The sequence below is a fragment of the Xylocopa sonorina genome, chromosome 1, assembly GCF_050948175.1.
Source record: "Xylocopa sonorina isolate GNS202 chromosome 1, iyXylSono1_principal, whole genome shotgun sequence".
In the NCBI taxonomy this organism is placed as follows: Eukaryota; Metazoa; Arthropoda; class Insecta; order Hymenoptera; family Apidae; genus Xylocopa; species Xylocopa sonorina.
The window spans coordinates 15,434,317-15,452,890 of record NC_135193.1 but is presented as its reverse complement, the minus strand read 5'-3'; the positions used below and the strand labels follow the sequence as shown (position 1 = coordinate 15,452,890).

Sequence of the window (18,574 nt, the reverse complement as noted above, 5' to 3'; positions counted from 1 at the left end):
TTCAGTTATTCAAACTATTCAATTATTCAAAGAATTAATCTTAAACTGTATCCATTTTTCATAGAGAATAACTCTTTCATCTAATTAAATTTAATTGCAGGGCACGCCGTTCATGTCAAGATTATCAAAGTGTTTGCATTATTACATACATGAACGTTTAAATAACGATCCTGGTTGGAGAAACATAAAAGTAATTTTGAGCGATGCAAACGTGCCAGGTGAAGGAGAACATAAGATAATGGACTTTATACGCAGACAAAGAGGTAAATAGATTGTTGGATTTCTAAAGCGTCACACTTTTTATGCCGACAATTAAATACGAAATCTTTTTTTGTTTACTTAACAGCGCAACCCGATCACGATCCTAACACATCACACGTTCTGTGCGGAGCTGACGCTGACTTGATTATGCTGGGTCTTGCAACGCACGAACCTAATTTTACTATTATTCGTGAGGAATTTAAGCCGAATAAACCGAAACCGTGCGACATATGTGGTCAGTTAGGACACGAAATGAAAGAGTGCACGGGTTCGGAGCCTAATCAGAGGGAGGAAGAGAATGCATTTGGATCTGAATGCCAGTATATATTTGTGCGGTTAAATGTACTCAGGGAATATTTAGAGAGAGAATTGCGAATGCCTAATCTACCATTTAAGTACGATTTTGAGCGAGTTATCGATGATTGGGTATTCATGTGTTTCTTCGTAGGAAACGATTTCCTCCCGCATCTCCCGTCTTTGGAAATTAGAGAAGGAGCTATCGATAGACTCGTTAATTTGTATAAAAAGACAGTATATAAAACAAGGGTGTGTAACATGCGTTAAAGATGAAAATTAAAATTAAGATATTCTTTATCAACTAACGAGTAAGATTTCAATGATAATATGTAATTATAGGGATTCTTAACGGATAGCGGAGATGTAAATTTAGACAGGGTTCAATTGATAATGTCTGAATTAGGTGACGTTGAAGACGAAATTTTTAAGAAGAGACAACAGAACGAGTTAGCTTTCAAACAACGTGAAAAAGATAAGAAAAGAAGATTATTAGCAATCAGCAATAACAAACCTAAGTGGATTTCCACAGGACAGTTTGCACCTACGGTACGTTTTAACTTCGTAAATAACATTTATTTCAAACAGTTACTACTAGATATATGCGGGATAAAATGAAACAAGAGAACTTTACTTTTTTACGAGGCTGGACGCTGATTGCCTACCTCATCGTTTTTCGAATTGACCGTTAGCTTACTCCATATCGAAAGCATTGCACTCCTTACATGTATATATTTCTTTTTTTTTTATAGCGTATTGGTGAACACGTTAAGCCAGTAGAAAACGCACGTTACGAAGCTTATCAGATGCGTGTTCAGGGACGAAGTTATCATACAGGTGCAAAAGGAAATTCTAAGGAGATGTTAGAAAGTATGATGCGTCCCGAGGTATAATTCCTGTTTCTATTTTATTTGCTATACATTTGTATGTATACGTTCTATATATTCTATTTATTTATAGAAATCGTCTAGTGAAGATCGTAAACGTAAAAGAGAGGAAACCGATGACGAATCTGATGATGATCAAGCGCACGATGAAGTCAGGTTGTGGGAAGATGGCTTTAAAGATCGTTACTACGAATCGAAATTTGATGTATCGCCTGATAATTTGGCATTCAGGTAAGAATAAAGTTAAATATGGTAATTATGCAGTTTAGTAACATTTCATACTTCAAATATGTGATATAGTATAAGTTTTAAGTTTTTTGTTTGTTTATCAACAGAAATAATGTGGCACTGCAGTATGTTCGCGGTTTATGTTGGGTGTTGCGATATTATTATCAGGGTTGTGCTTCGTGGAAATGGTATTTTCCATATCATTACGCTCCATTCGCCAGCGACTTTATTAATATTGGTGGTCTTTCCACCGAATTTGAGAAGGGAACTATACCGGTAAGTGCTTACAGATATTCAAATGTTATATTGACAAATGTTATTAAATTGACAAATTATATCATCACGATGATAATTGAATTAATTAAATTTATTTCTTCCATTTTGAACATTGCAGTTCCGTCCGTTAGAGCAATTGATGGGCGTGTTTCCAGCAGCTAGTAGTAAACATGTTCCAGTACCATGGGCAAAATTAATGAGTGATCCAGTAAGTTGACTTTTATCGTAAATAAATTCAAAAATAACTTGTGATACTTATCGATCTTTTGATATGAACGTTTTTGTTTAGAGATCACCGATTATTGACTTTTATCCAGAAGATTTTAAAATCGACTTGAATGGCAAAAAGTTTGCTTGGCAAGGTGTTGCTCTACTTCCTTTCGTAGACGAAAGAAGACTTTTTAAAGCATTAGAGCCGTATTATGATTGTTTAACAGAAGCTGAAAGTATGTTAATTTTTACACAAATAGTAAAATATGTAATAAAAATGTGTACATATAGCGACGGAGATAGCCGTATGAACTCCGCCGCAATTAATTATAATTTAATATTTACTTGTATTTTTTAGAGATGCGCAATGTTCGGGGTGACGATCGGTTATATGTTGGGCTCGGTAACAGTGGTTACAATTTCATAAAGGGACTTTACACGAATCATGTAGGATTCGATGTAGAAACTCCAATATGTATAGATGGTATGCGAGGCACGGTCTTATTGGCAGAAGATTGTGTTGGGGACGGGGCTACTTTACCCTCGCCCATAAACGGACCGCCAGTCAGGAATAATAAAGTGTACTGGTACGTGCAAAATACCCTAACAAATGTGAAATAACATATTTAAGTTTTTATCACAGAAACGGAAATATAATTTACTTTTTTGCTACAGTGTCAGATTCAGGGATCCAAAGTACGGTAGCAATTTCATTTTCCCCGCGAGAAAGTTGAAGGGTGTCAGGGAACTGCCAAGAGTTTTAAAACCGCAAGACTTCGAGCAAATGAATCGTAATACTGGAAACACTTGGAAACCGCAAATTGGTTTCACACCCTCCACACAAGTGGCTTCATTGACTGAGGCAGGTCGAAGAATACTTGGGTATGTTATTATGATTATATACGCATACCATATTTTCCATATTATTTCTTTCTCTCTTAATTACTCCTGTTATTCAGTTAGGCGCGTGCATTGCGTGATTAGAGCAATATTATTTAGTGACAAAAGCTACTGCAGGAAACTGCAGTCGGTATTAATCGGTTATACAATATAATAATAAAGTGAATATTGTATTAGATTAGAATTTAATTAAGATTTTAAATAATTCACATCAAGCTTGTAGATAATATATACATGTAACAGGTATTGTTTATTTTTGTTTACAGACATTATACAAACCATAACAGAGTACCACCACCATACAACAACGTATCGATACCACAAACGTTATATCCTGCGCTTCACGGTGAGTAATTCTCCCCTATATACATGTACTAATCAATTAATTGGTATGAAAGTATTTGTTGACAAAAGAAAAGAGTAACCGAAAAGGGAGTGTGACATTGATTTATATTAGGAAGATGGTTATCGCGCGTCAAGTCCCGTTCTCAGCGCGAGTCAGAACCCTTGATTCTTCAAACAATACCGTGCTTACGAGGACCAAATTAAAGCGCACGCGACTCATTCGGATTACCCGACGAAACGATTCTTCATTCAATGGAAAACGCGTACACGGATATTCATTGTTTTCCCCTCACTGCCAGAAACCCTGGCAATGTCCCACCCCATCGTTTCTGTACTTTTCTGTATTTTATGCATTGATAGGCTAAGGATCTTTAAAAAGAGATCTGCTCTTAGTAATTTGTCAGTGACCTCATCGGAGGGATCGGGATTATTAGGGAAAGTATGATTCGAGGAACTCTCCTTAAGCTTTAGAATTAACTGTGATTATGAACGAAGGGAAATGGAGTCAGTTTTTATGGGGTTTCATGTATTAACGATAGCTCCTTATTTATTATATGTTAGAACCGCTAGTGATTATAATTAACTAATACTACCTACCGCAGCTTCTTTAAAAACGATAAAAATAAAAAATCACTCGACCACCACAAATCCCAGAAAACTGAGCTCCATTCCGATCCGCGCGCGCGCGCGCGTCAGGAAAGACACCATCCTTACTACCTTCAAATCGCCAACAATTCTCTATCCGCGACTAGCATCGAACTCGTTAAAGTCACCGGAATGCCGAAAACTGTCCCCGAAATTGCGAACCGATTAAGGCCGTCCCAATTAAGGGGGCGACGTCCGACGTTTGTTAACGAGCCGTGACTTGGTAGCCACGCAAGATTTTTCCATCTGAAACCCGCGTGACAGTCAGAGAGTCGGAGGGAATTAATTCTTGGGAAGTCCCGGGGCTGGCGAGGGCGGCGGGCAGAGAGGTTTGGGACGGGGCTGAAAATCGGGTGGGGGGGTCAGAAGGCGGGAATGCGAGTTCGCAGGGGGTTGCCAAGCCGAGGGGTTCCGGTCCCGGATTAGCTCCGAGGGTAGTTCGTCACGTAGAGCGTGACTTCGGCCGTTTCGTTGTTTGGCACGTCGAGGTGGAACCAACGGTTCCACGGCTTTCGCCCAATTATAAAACAAACGCGGTGCACTCCGTAATTATCCAATTAGTGGATGGTTCCACCACCCACCCGTAGTCGGTGCCAGCCTGCCCCCGAGCCTTTCACGTATCGTCCGTTCCTCACCCTTCTGCCGTGTCGATCTGTCTGGCTGGGATCACAAAGGCGAACCAGCGACTATCGCTTTGTACACGAACGGTATTCGTTATCCGGCGTAGTCGACGTCGACGTTCCTACCGTCGCCTGTGGCGGTACACCAGCCCGAGGAAACGACTCGACGACACCGGGGCCTAATGGGCGACCGTCTGCGTTTGAATAGACGCTTTTTACGTTTTAGGGACGGGCGATGGTTTTTTTTTTCATGCGGATTTAGGAATCTGTTTCGAGCGAAATGTTAGAAAAAAAAAATTAGCTCTGTCTCACGATTTCCGGACTGAATTCTGTATCAGATGGTGTTTACTTCGCGATGAGACATTTAAAAAAATGTGGATTCGTACTTAAATTTAATGTCTCACACCACCACAGTTAGGAAGTTTTCGAACTATCACAACTGAAGTAGTAATTGAAGGCTATGGTTTACGTAACACGAGAGAATGCACCTTGAGGTGTCGATTGCGGTAAGATGAATTACGAGTGTCGGGAGTTGACAGGGCCAGAAGGCGTGATCCGGCGAATGCACGCGCGCCAAGAAATCACCGCGCGTGGCCGTAAAAACAAAACGTTGTTACACGGTGTGTGATTGATTTACCGAGGGGTGTAAATGCCAGGCACACGCGTGACCAAAAGTCTAACGGACCCCTCCGTCGAGAAAGACGTGTCCAACGTCCGCTGTCCTCGTACGGGAGAATTCTAATGTTCGTTATGATAACGTTATATAGCTGCGCGTATGCTTCGCCGTTACTTGGGTATTATCGCTGACTGAACTTGTTGAATAATTATACTTCGTTTAATTCAAGGGAGGAAATTGCTAGCTGGACATTTTTTGCTCCTTTTACCGAGTACCATAAGTCCTTAAAGTCTTAGACCCTTTTTTAATACCCTCTGTTGGCGTATGCGTCTGCGTGTGTGGATGCACGCGCGCACGCTAACATTTCTATCGTTCTTTCTGCCCTGTTTTTAGATGTAAAATGTATACCTAACAAGAACATTTTTTATTCTATTATTTCAAGATCAGTTAAAGGACACTTCGTACTTTTTTTAACGGACCGGCGTGTTTTTGTTCCAAGGTAGAAAAGTTCTCTTTTGTTTCTCTTTTTAATTTCTTATGTAGCGTATTTCTGTGACAGACTATAACTTCATTTATGCTAGAACAGAGGTACATTTTCATTCTTCACCAGATGCAGGTACAAATTGGAATTGAAAAGTAACTTTGATATTTTAAAAATTGAGAAGATATTATTTTTACTTCTTTAATAAAAATAATAAAGTTCCAAAATGAAAGTGGCCAGAAAAAGAAGATAACGAAAAGAAGCTCTGGATGCAACAGCCATTCTCATAAACACACCAAGCGAGTCGTCAAGCCAATTTATACCACCGCAGCGAAGATCGCTGAGAAGCTTTCATCTGATCTTCGACTAAATCCCATGAATTTTCCTAATACCGTGGGTCAACCACACGTTATGGAGGAAGCGAGTAGAATAGTAACTGGGCAAAGTAAAGCAAGCAAGCAAGCGAGCGCACTTCGTAGGGGATGAAGCTGGAGGAGCCGTAGAAGGATAGGGTTGGACCACGGTCCGTTCGTCCATATCTTCGTCCAGATGACAGGTGCAGAGGCCCCTCGTTAGACAAATTAAGCTTCGTTCCTGGCCTCCCGCCTCGATGGAGCGTCTACTCCACGGCTTTGTCCGTCTGTCTCTATCTCACGCTCGCCCCGCCGCATCTCTAGATCTCCGTCGCGCGCGCGCCAGCTCGTTCGGGACTGGTTTCGAGTGGACTGCAAACACTCGTCGCAGCCAGCGGCGGCGGAGCTTCGAATCGTACAGGAACCGGGCGCAAGACCAAGAACTCTCCGTATCTGCTGCCGTTCGCCATCGTATCAGATGCCCCAACTGGCCGATACCAAACGGATTTCTTTCGCGAGTTAACCCTTAATTACTCGCGCTGTTTCTTTACAGGAATGTGCTCGCGTTCTGGGGGGCTAGTGGGAGAAATCCTCCGCGTACTGCCTGAAAATGAAAGTAATCCTTCATTCTTCTACTTTCTTTCTTGGAACGAAAGTTTCCTCACTTCAAAAAGGGTGTAAAGAGTTTTATTATAGCTGGTATAAGTTCGTACAATTTATAATGAGAATTAGCCGTTTCATTATTAATGGTTGTCCATCAACATTCTTCTTTGCCTTCTAATAACTATGTAGTCCGAGATGATTGTTCGCTAATTACTCCAGTAATTCTTGTCTGTTACTTATTAACTATTTTTCATTATTTTCCCTCTTCTATCCAACGGCAATACATAATCTTAGGCTACTATTCACAATTGACCCGCTAATTCCTCTTCTCTCTTCTACTTCTACGATATTTCTTCTCTTCTAAATGAATTTCTGGTAATCATCGTCCACGCAATTCTCATTAAATAATAATCATCTCTAGCATCGAGCGATTATTATGCAACGGTTTCATTCAGAGTCCTTGAAAATCCTTTCTCCTCCATTCACCGAACCGATAGGCAGTAACCACAGAGCGATCGAAATCCATCGAGAGCAACGATATCTCCGTCGTCGAGCTCTCTCGACGCGACGAACACGCGGAACAGTCGGAGTCTTTCCTAAAAGCTTCCACGACTTCTTCAGTCTCGATTCGCCGGTGGAAATTACCTCTCCGGGCCGCGTCCCATCCATCGGCGGCGAGGTGTGCCGCGTCTATTTACCGGCTCTCCCCTCTTCCCTTACAGAATCCGTGTCTCTGTCCCACGCGGAAACTGGCTGCCGCTTTCACCAGATATTACCTGTAATGTCCGCTGCATCCATTACGCGTCATTATCCATCCATTAGTCGTTTTCCACGGGTCCGTGGACGCCTCGAAAAAGGACGTTTGCACGCTCCGGTGCACGCCGAACGGAACGGATCAGCCTTATTCTTCCCACTCCGAGGATATTCTCACGAATAATCTTACTTACCCGTGAATTATTATTGGGCCGAGTTCCTCTAATACGGAATGCTTTACTTTATGCGCGTATTTTACCAATTTGCAGAATTTGTCGAGAAAGTTCGACGATATGACGTTTTGGTAAATTTCAGGCTCTTTTTAATGGTAATCATTGAACGTGAATATTGTAAAGCTGATATTATAAAACCGTGCTATATAATAACCTGATAATTCGAACTAACAATACTATCGAAATCTTGCTAAACCATTCGTCATCGAAGAAAGTGCCAATAATGGAGAATGAACGATGGAGAGCGATAGGGGAAGAAGTATAGTGACTCTGCAGTCAGCGTACCGGTGACTGGAAGCACCGGTATATATCTCGATGCAATTACGGCCGGGACGGTAACGAGGACACGTGTTTTCCATGGAAAAACTTCGATCTCGAAGACGAGTCGAACAAAGCGGGCCAGAGGCGAGTGAAGGAGGGAACAGAGGCTTCTTCTCTAAATGCTCGTTCACCCTCGCCTATTCATCCTCCACGTATGTCTACTACCTGCGATACAGCCACCCCGCCATTAACTATAGGATCCATTCATCTTCGAGAGCATAGGTGAACTTGTCCTCGCGATCTCTTCAGACACTCGATGATGCCCGCGTTCGGGCTCTCTTTGGCCTGGGACTTCAAAGCCTGCTCCTTTCTCTGAACGGAGACAGAGACACTAGAACAGAAGAAGAAGAAGAAAAAAAGAAGAATTCATTTTTTATTATCAAACTCCCCTCCTTCTCGTTCTCTCTTTTTACCCATCATTTTTCTATCTATTCACTTCAGTGATTATAAGTGAATTTATTTTTGTTTCAACGTTATGCATCGCAATGAAAATGAATACGATTCTTGCAAACCATACGTCACAATTTATAAGCACGAAGCGACAACTTTTACTTCGGTTCTTGATTTATCTGTCCGTTTAGTGACACGGAATAGAAATGTTTCGGGTTGATAGAGATTAGTTGATTGGAGGATCGAAGGTGTAACGAGGATAAAAGTAGCGTTGGCCAGGCACAGGGACAGACGGCCTCTGTTTTCCATGGTGTGGGTCTGACGGGCGTCACCGGCAGCACCGTGGCTAATTTCCTCGGCATTGAACCGCATTGTGCTCTAAATCGGTCTTCCCGCCTCCGAAAACCTACCCCGCTCTATAGCCGCATATCGGCAACCTACACCGCGCCTCTCTGCACGCTCGTCGAAATCCATTTCAATCTGTCATGGAAATTGTTCCTTTTCTCTTATTCGATTCCGCTCTTCCACTCCCCGTTGGAAATGCTTTGTTCTTTAAGTGGATCAGTTTTTTCTTCTTTTTTTTTTAAGCGAACGTAAATTCTGTTGCATTGATTATTCGTGGTTTCTTTGGTCAGCTTTTAGCTTTTGTCACTTTTTCGTTCAATGGCTGAAATTGTTAGGTTCCACGATAGATTTAATGCGATTCAAACTACTTGGTTTCTCAACGGGTTACGAATCGTTTCCTGTGCATCCATCTACGAGTTTAGTTCACGAATCATTTTTTATATTTGAGTTATTTTTTCCATGATAAAAATGTATAGGAATTTTAATAAGCTCCGTTGTATTTCAATTACGCGTTAATTAAGATGACAACAGCCGATGAAGGTTTTTAACCGTTTTAAAAATAATAATAGATCTCGATTTTATTTGTGCATCCGGTTTTGGCCGAGTTTCCTCTATTGGAAAAGTATTTCGAGTGCTCGAATAGTGCCCCAGTGTTAGACTATCGTTCTATTTTATTTTATTGCACACCACGCGTTAACGCTTCAACTATCGACGATCCAACTATTTCACATTGGTTTGCAGAAGACAAAATAACGGATGTTAACAAATATAATAGGAAATTAAAATGTAAACGCGAAACATAAGTAATCTTCGTTCATAATTTCCATAAGAAATTAGAATAAATCCTTAACAAATTTCATACTGATCGCTCCGATAATTCCACAGTCAATAAAAATAGATTCCATCAAATATCGTTCAATTTTCATTAATAAGTAGGAAATATTCGTTTCGAAAAAAAGCAAAGAAATAGAAACATCGACAATTGTAAGTTGAAGCGCGCGTGAGGTCAGAGGGAAAGGGGATTAAGTCCAGCCGGAGTGGCGGATGTAATCGCGCTACTTTTTTGCCCGCGCGCGGGGTGAAAAGTCGTGAATTTTCGCGAGGTGTCAGCGAGCCGCGGCCCTCCTCCTTCACCGCGCCTGGTAAGAAATCGTGAAACGGGTTGAGGATGCGTGGAGTGGCGGACCCCCGTAGGGGAGGGGTGAGGGATGAGAGAGCGACTCGACGTCGAGAGGGATCCGCCCTCTCGTGAAGGGTCCAGCCAGTAGACAGTCTCACTAATTACGCCGCGCCTCATTAGCGTGGAAGCCTGGCAGTCGCTTAAGGACACGTACGACGACTCTTCTTCGGTTTCGTCAAAGATACGGATTTTTTCCCCTCTTTTTCACTTTACCTTTACCCTCCACGTCTCTCTCTTTCTCTCTCTGTCTTCCGTTCTTCTCCCGCTTCTTTTTAGCAACCGGCGAAGATAGAGCCAGGGAGTGAATGACGGAGAAGGGTAAGATCTTCTCTTCTACGTTTCCTGCCGCTGGAATAGAAAAAAAAATATTAGCAATGAGAGAAAATCCTCTTCTTCGCCGCGAGGCGAGAGAGTTCGAGGAGCGTCGGGTTGCGCGCGGAGATCAGACGCGGGATGGAAATTGTGGGTACGTGGAGAAGTGCGGTTTCTTGGTTGAAATTGAAGAAAGTAAGAGCGAGATGCTTCTCGCGCAATGAGAGGATTGAGAAGGTGATAGTTGTTTAGGGTAACTTTGTGGGGGGCGGATCCAGCGGTGATGTAAAACTATATAAGTAATTCTCTAATTGTAGGTCAGAAATAAGTAGTGTTATTTGAAGTGAAAACTAATGGTGGTAACAAGTAAGAAAATAGCCTGAGTATTGGAAATGGGTTGTGTTAGGACATTTTCTATCGTTGGACGGAATCGTAGCAACAAAACTCGTTAAGGAAAACGGAAGGGGCATTCAGGATCGCTTTGATTATCAATTCTTCGCTTGACCAGCTCGTAGATCCGCCAGGAGGGCAGCCTCTGACTCGGGGCAATTCTCTCGGCGAGCGTGAAACTCTATTAGAGGACGGGGAGAGCCACCGGCTATGGTACCGTTTCGATTTGTCCCTGTGAAGGGTTCGCGCGATTTCTAGTGGCTAATAGAAAGGCTGCCATCTCAACCCTCTACGGGCACTACGAAGGGGGCCAAGGGTCGATTCGTTTGGACTTTTACTTAAAGCCAAACCGACCCCACGTTCGTTTATGAGATCGATATTATCGGCCCGTCGACCGACTGTTTAATTGCAGGGACGTCTGACCAGTTACTGTCCTATACTACTCGGTAATTCATCGCGCTGACACTGTGCACCCGTTCGAATCAATTATTCTGTGTTTTCCAATCTGTAGATCAATTTTTCGTTTCATTTTTCGTGCGAGAACTGTAAAGCAAAAAAAATTTCTGCGAAATCAATTCTACAGGCTAGAAAAATGGAAGCTGAGGACATTGAATCTAAAAGATGGATACAAATAAGTACTTCAGTATTTTTCGCCGCTTGCTATTTTAAGTAATTTCCCACGAAAGAAAGGATTTCTATAGAAAAAAGAGAAAGAATAGATTTTCGGCGAATTCTCATTACGTTGACTTCCGAAATAACCAAAGAGTCGAGGACCGTCACGTCAGTTCGCATTACGTCCTCATGAGCTAACCACGAACGAAGGTCTTGGATCGTTTGCGAGGAAAGGAACGTCCACGAGGGAATTTTTCCTTTTTTTCTCGACCAGTTTAAGGGATCACCTGAATAGAGGAGGCTCTTTCACGTAATAAAAGTAAATGGTGCGCATATCCTAGAGTCTCCGTCCACCCGAGGAAAAGGTATTCTATTTTGTCGGGGGATCGTCGATGCACCTGTGTACCAACCTCTAATTTTCTTCTCTTTAGCCCTCTTTTATCCTTCCATGTTTATTTAGAAGCATTACTGTGGCTACCAGACATTTCTAGGATGCACGGTCAAAAATTGTTCATTTGAATTCTTCATTTTTCAAATTCAAGGCCCCTCGACTTCCACTTTTCTAGTTTGCAGAATTAATTTTGCAAAACGTTTGGATAATAATTTCTAGTATAAACCTCTTAAGTATTCCTTGTTAAACGAAAGGAGTTTAAAACAGTATAAAAAAAAAAAAAGATGACGGCCCGTTCGGATTTCAAAGGAGATTCAACCCTGTTCCTTGACCCTTAAGGCGAAAGCGCATCGGTTGTACGTGTGTTTAAAAGAGACCGTCCGGTAAGAAAAACTCTTGTGGTCCTCGTCGTGGGATTTCTATCCGGTCCTTTTCCTTTCCTTCGCTTTCGTTCCAATTAACCTTGAGGCCACCAAGCGGCTACGAAGCTCTCGCCCCGCAGGATGCGAGGGAGAGCATAAAGGGGGCAGTCGAATGAGATTAATTCAGAAATGACGACGAGTTCTTGTTGCCTCCCTGCGTACGCGCGGCTATGCGCGACGGAATACGCGGGCAAGAAGAGAGAAAAAGAGAGGATGTGCTCCTTGAATGTACATGCGTGCGCACTACGCTTCGACCTCTATCCTTTCCTCTTTCACGCTGATTTCATTCTCCTCCTCTTGTTTTATCGGTGTGTGTTTTTTCCACTGGTTTTTTATTATCCTCTAGTGTCGATCTTTTAATCGTTCTTTTAATTTTTCCGGTTATTTTTAAGGGTCCTCCTTCGCTTTTTTTTTATTTTGTACGTCGTTGTTTGTTAATTGTTTTTTTATTTTTATAATTTTTTTGTTCTTTTCCTGCTAGTTTGTAATTAAGTGGTGCTTGGTGGAGGTCGAGTGAAGTGTTTTTTTCCCCGATTTATAAAATAACACCTCGATCGTTAATATTTTTCCTATTCGATTAGCCCTTTTTTATACGGATTTTGGATACGATTCAAGTTTGGGTAAAGAGCATTGCGCGATTTTTTAGATTTCTGCTCGTGGATGTAAATTTAGGATCATGGATGGTGGAACAAATAACGGATGTCCTGTTTTTTACTTTCTATCGCTTTCAGTTGAAATTACAATCACTGTAAAGTAAGAAAAAAGACGGCAAACGATTTAACGTGCCCCATCGAGTATTAATTCTCCATTGTTCAACATCCAACTCTCCAATATCTTCGTCAGAAATTTCAAAATACACGTTTACGTTTGTTCAACCATCGTCGTCCCGATTGTTCCCATCCTCCGCGTTTTCTCACGTGCGGCGTCAATTCGCGTTTCCGTTTCTGGGTCAGCCGATTAGTCGCGGGAAACGGAAGTCATCCTCGGAGAGCTCGCGTTCGCAACGTCGAGGATTCGACGAACGGAGAGAGCGTTCCCCGGTCCTCCTCAATCGGCCGCCATCGCGCCCGCCAATATTTTTCTCCCCGCGCTAAAATCGAGCCTTTTCACCGCTCTCCTTTTCTTTCCACGCTCTCTTTCATCCGGTCTTTTACCTTGGCACGATTCCGTCACGCTCGACTGCCTCGGGAACCCCGCGCCACCCGCGCTGTTCGACGCGCGCTCGCAATATCAAGAAAACCACGACTCGGTGGTATTCTCGAAAAACGCGATGGAAAAGGTGAGTCGAGTTCTTCGGAGGGGTGCGGTTTTCCACCTCATTTCCGCGCGAACTCCACGAAAAACGGTTTTAAGACTCGATAGAAGAGAGAGGCCCTCCTCCATTCAACATGCCCGATGTCTGTCTTCGTCCCTCACATCGCATTTTCCCCTATTGTGCCTTGTTATAGTCGGTGGCAAGGATGATCCGTCGAATCGGATTTTATCAGACGCCTTGACCGGTTTTTTAGAGGCTGCTCGAGCTTTCGAGGTATTCTTACCGTTCGAAGGATTCCGTCGAGTGTGCTGTTAATCCTTGTTCTTTTTCATTCGAACGTTATACAGACTTCTCAAGAACTTTTGAGACTGTACACAGTGCAATTCATTTCTTGAATTAAAATTTTATGATAACTCCTACAATCGTTCCATAATCGTTACCTGATTTATAAACGCACAATTTGACTACCGCACAGCCAATAGGTCGAAGGAGGAGTAAGAATGGCAGCCACTTTAGAAGCGGGACCCCCACTTTATTCCTTTTCAGTCCCAATCGGAAGTGTGAAAGGTTCGACTGACTTAAGTGGCCGGATCCATAACACGTTTTCATTCCTCCGCAACGTATCAGGTTTCGGGGCGTTCGATGGCGGTGTTCTCGGTTAGGTTAAACGATCTCGTTTCTCTGGACGCGTCGACTTGTTGACCCATCTACCAGCCGCTCTTGGAGTATCCGATTTCACCGATGTTTCGAGGACTCGCGACCATGCTGACCCGTCCAAGGTCCGGCCTAAGAATCCTCTTGAACCGGCTCCTCCGGAATTTCGTAAGACCGCCGCGTCGAATTTCGCGGTCCACCCGGAAATTTGGATATTCCTCGCTCTGTTTGCTCAATCAGAATCCGTTTCCTGCCTCGTTTCTCGCGTCCGTGACTCGGTTCAGGTTTGAGCGAGTGTGCCGATTTGTTTGATCCTGATGATAAACAGAATATTATAAATAAAAGCACAGTGTTATAAAAAATGTTAGCTGCGTGAATATTCGTTGATCGGTTAAGGAAAGAATGCGTTAACGGGAAACGATACCCAGATCCCGAGATTTCCCATCGGGAAGCAGGTTCGGGAACGCGAAAAGGGTTTCGACTCCGTTCACCGGAATGCCCTCGTAACGGGGATCGTGATCGCGATCGGCGCCTCGGCCGGAAAACCTGCTGCCGCGTTCTCGCACGACGCCGCTCTCCACCTACTCCAGAGCCCTCGAAAGAGAGCCCTTGATTTCGCGATCCGTAGGAAAGTCTCGCGGTAGCTGAGATCGGAGGCAACGGAGACATGGAACCGCGGAACAGAATCAGAGGAAAGAGAGGGAGAATGGGAGAACCGAGATGAGGAAAAGTAAATGAAGGAAAGAACAGGACGGGAGAGAAGACAGGAGGGGGTGTATAAAAAGAAAGGGAGAAAGGAGGGTGAAAGAGGAGATACGAATGATATCCCTCTCGGTGTGTAGCATTTGCAGGAGACGATGGTTCCCTTTGCAAGTGTAGAGATCCTGATGGGGCGCTGGAGGGGCGTATTTACAAGGAGAAAAGAGAGGAGGAGAGACACGCGACGTGGAGGGGTAGGGCGCCACGAGGAAGAGGACGATGGGAGTGAAGCATCCTCGACAGTTCTAGGATACTCCTTGCTGGTATCCTGGGGTCCTCGCTGCACAAGGACCATCCTCTTCCTCTTCCTCTTTTTCGCGACGCACTCTTTCCCTCTCCTTTCACCGCGTACACGGTTTCTCTTCCCTCTTTTCCTCGCGTTTCTTTCGCGTTTCCTCTTCCTCCTCGTCTTCTTTTCTCGTCTTCTTAACTCCGTTACAAAGCCGAGTAGCCACCCTTTCGACGCTCTTCTCGCTTTTCAGGATCCATCGTGTCGTTCCGCCCGCGACTCTTCAGTTCCGCGACCTCCTGCCTCGTATGCCAGCTCTCTCTCTCTCTCTCCTCTCGTTACGTGTCCCTGTTCTTACCTCTGTTCTTCTCTCTTCCCCCGCACCCGCTTCCTTCGTCCTAGTACTCCATCTCGATGGTCTACTCGCGCGTCGAGCAAGTGTATAGGATTCGATATCACCTAATCACGATCCTCGAGCACGAAGAGGGAACCAGACTCTTTTCTCCCTCTCTCTTTCCCTCCCTTGACACAACGAAGACGACTTTCCGACGGCAGTCGAAGGGGCGCGATTGTTTTTTCTTCTGCCGGGCTCTGTTCACGAGCGTTACACCTTAATGGCCTTCCGATACGTCTTGCGGGCGGTTCGAGGGCCTTTAAACGATTCGTGGGTGGGTGCTCGCCGGGCGATCCTCGAGCTGTCCGGATTATGTTTGACTTCGCTCCGCTGTGTGCACTAGCGGAATCATCTTGTTGATGGTACTACAGGGTATTATTAATATCGTCAGAATATCAATGGGATATATGAAGTACCTACTTTCAATTCATGCAGCCGTATCGTTGATTCTTCGTTACTAGTTTTGTTCGTTACTAGGATTGTCGATGTTTATACAAAATGGATTTTCCTAAAAAGCAAATAATGAAATCAGACGATAGCGAAATACGGAAATGTATATATTACCTATTTATATATAGAGAGATACTGGAAATATTTATGGACCTATTTTCATTTCTCTACTACTCATATTAAGAGAAATATAAATGATTATCTTAATATTCGAGTATAGTAACTGATGTCTACACATTTTGATTAAATTTCTTAAGTACTCCCTTCGTCTTCTGATCGCTAAGTCGATGCTCTCCGGGCCGTGATCGTAAATACGACGGCGGTTACGGCGTAGGAAAAGTTGGCGTGGTTGTAAACGCGGCCATAGAGGACGCGAGAGCGGCGGAGGTAATGCGCCGGCTGAGGCAAGGGTCCTTGCTTTGACTCCAAACTCACCAGTATAACTGAATGCCTCTCTATAGGCCGAGTACGTGCTTCTAAGTGCATCCTGATTTTTCGAAGCTCTTTGATTATGCCCTCCTTCCCTCTTTCTCTGTCCCTCTTCCGCTCCCTCTAGCACTCTTGTATTCTCATTCTTCTTGCATCTTTCCAGCTTTTCCTTCGCTTGAATTATCCATCTGCGAATGGGTAAACAGGAAACAGCTGGCATATGGTATGTGCAGATTTCTATGAAAAGAAAAGCAGAACGTTAAAATCACTTTAACTGTTAACAAATTTTAGAAAAGGAAAAAGGAGCAAACCCCTAGGGAATATATAAAAATTTGTCAAGATGAGCGAAAAATTGTGAAAGTCTCATTTTAAATTAGCAACTTTCTTGTATTGTTTTTCTTCGAGTCGTGAACTTCTTAATCCCAACGGTTCTCACAGGAGAGAAATCGATTTGCGGATTGCCACGAGCTTTTGGACGGCACGGGCCGCGGCCGGGATCTCTTCACAGGTGCGCAAGTAGCTGTGTTGATTTATTTGATAAATGAGTAGTGGATAGGGCTTTAAGCGGGCGAGAGAGGGAGGGCTCTCCACCGGAGAGTCCTACAACGCCGAGCGCACTACTCTTTCGCTCTTCTGCCCCCGTTCTCCCTGGTCTCTCTTCCGCCTTCTCATTTTTTCCGCTCGACTCCCTCTTGCCTCCCTGAAATCAAACGTAGAACCAGTCGGACCGACATAGGCCCCGCGAGTGCGACTCGAACACTCTCATCCACCGTGGCTCGCTTCTCGCTACTTTCATCGTCGTCGTGATTTCCATCGTTTGTTCCTGGCGCCGCGCATTGTCCCCCGGTGGTGTTATAGAAACGGCCCGTGAAGCGATACGCTGTGTTGGGTCAAGCTCTTGGGAGAAATTTTCGATTCGCAATACTTGTAGATGATGAGTGTCCTAGTGGTTTCCACTTAAACCTTATGGATCTATTCTATGAACGAAAACAAGAATAAAATGCAATATGTATGATACGAGATTTTCTTAAGTTACATCATTAGCTTTGTAGGAATTACGAAGTTGCATGAAACTTGATTCACATATTAACAAGTAGATAAACGATAACGTAAAATTAAATTCAACAATAGAGACAATCTCGAAGTTAATACGTTTCTGATTTGATATTCATAACTTAACTTCTTCATGACTGGAGACTATACATTAATCCCTCTAAAAAGATATCGAGGATAAGAAAATGTCTCCGAAAAGAGGGAAATTCGAGGTGCACGCGAAGCACGACTTAATCCAAAACGGCTGAGCAAGCAGCCCGCCGGGAGCAAGCTATGCAGAAATCCGCGTTTTTCTTCTCTTCCTCGCTGCCCGCGACATTCCACCGATATCCCGTCTCCTTCGCGGAGGGCTAGACAGCGAAAATATTGACTCTGCCAGTCGGTTCGACGTATAACGCAGCAGAGAATCAGCCGTGGCAGCCAGTACAAATTAGGGGCGGATGTCGTATTGTTTCGGAACAATGTCAGAGGGATTAGCCAGTCCGTACACACGGGAACACACACGGAACGTCCACGCGAAAACGTCCCGTTCCTGTCTGCCTCCAGCGTTGTTACAATTGTGCCGGCTCGGGTGTACATAGTGCCCAAGAAAGTAATGAGACTGTGCTGGCATACTTAACGACAACAATACTCTACGAATGATCGTGACGGATGGATTTAAGTGTAATTTAAAGCGTTCAGTAGGCACATATCAGTAGAAAATACTTTTTCTTCTTACGATAGGAACTAATGTACAAATTTACACGTTTCAAAAACAACATTCGTAGAACATGTTTCGATGAGTTTTGTGACAATTATTAATTATTTCAAACTAGCGTCGTTTATCCTTCCGTGTTGGTTCATCTTTTCCATTTCTGAAATTAAAATTAAATTCGTAAATTTTCAGTGTACGTGGCAAAGGGACCTAAATAGAGCAATATGATTTACTTTTATTCGTAGTCTCGTTACGTTTTTTCTGTCGCGATATCTATACTCGATTTAACATAAGAGAAGCCAGAAGAATAACAAAGGGTCTGCCTTTCGAATCGAAGTCACGGACGTGGCACACGAGATCTGTAGCAAATGACGGTGGTCGTTGAAAAAGGGGCGACGATCAGCGATTCCATCGTTGTTATCGGTGATGAATAATTAATGTCGTTAATGAATTAAAGATCGGCCCTGGGTTAAAGAAAGCCAGCGGCTGACTGGCTAGCCGACTCGTTAAATATTGGCTGCATCTTGCAACCTCACCGGCGGTGTATCGATTCCGTCGCGCCTTCCGCTTGATATATTTCCGACTTAGT

General features: G+C 43.6%; 1 protein-coding gene across 1 annotated transcript in view; it reads left to right on the top strand.

Annotated features, from left to right (window-relative positions):
- Rat1 (5'-3' exoribonuclease 2 Rat1) overlaps positions 1-18,574 on the top strand; it is a 30,518-nt gene that overhangs the window by 1,082 nt on the left and 10,862 nt on the right. Inside the window, exons 5-15 of the mRNA XM_076894835.1 lie at positions 101-263; positions 347-807; positions 898-1,104; positions 1,308-1,442; positions 1,516-1,673; positions 1,778-1,946; positions 2,065-2,154; positions 2,236-2,392; positions 2,515-2,743; positions 2,832-3,038; positions 3,323-3,402. Coding sequence (XP_076750950.1) covers positions 101-263; positions 347-807; positions 898-1,104; positions 1,308-1,442; positions 1,516-1,673; positions 1,778-1,946; positions 2,065-2,154; positions 2,236-2,392; positions 2,515-2,743; positions 2,832-3,038; positions 3,323-3,402 — 2,056 coding nt within the window. The remainder of the gene's footprint in view (positions 1-100; positions 264-346; positions 808-897; positions 1,105-1,307; positions 1,443-1,515; positions 1,674-1,777; positions 1,947-2,064; positions 2,155-2,235; positions 2,393-2,514; positions 2,744-2,831; positions 3,039-3,322; positions 3,403-18,574) is intronic.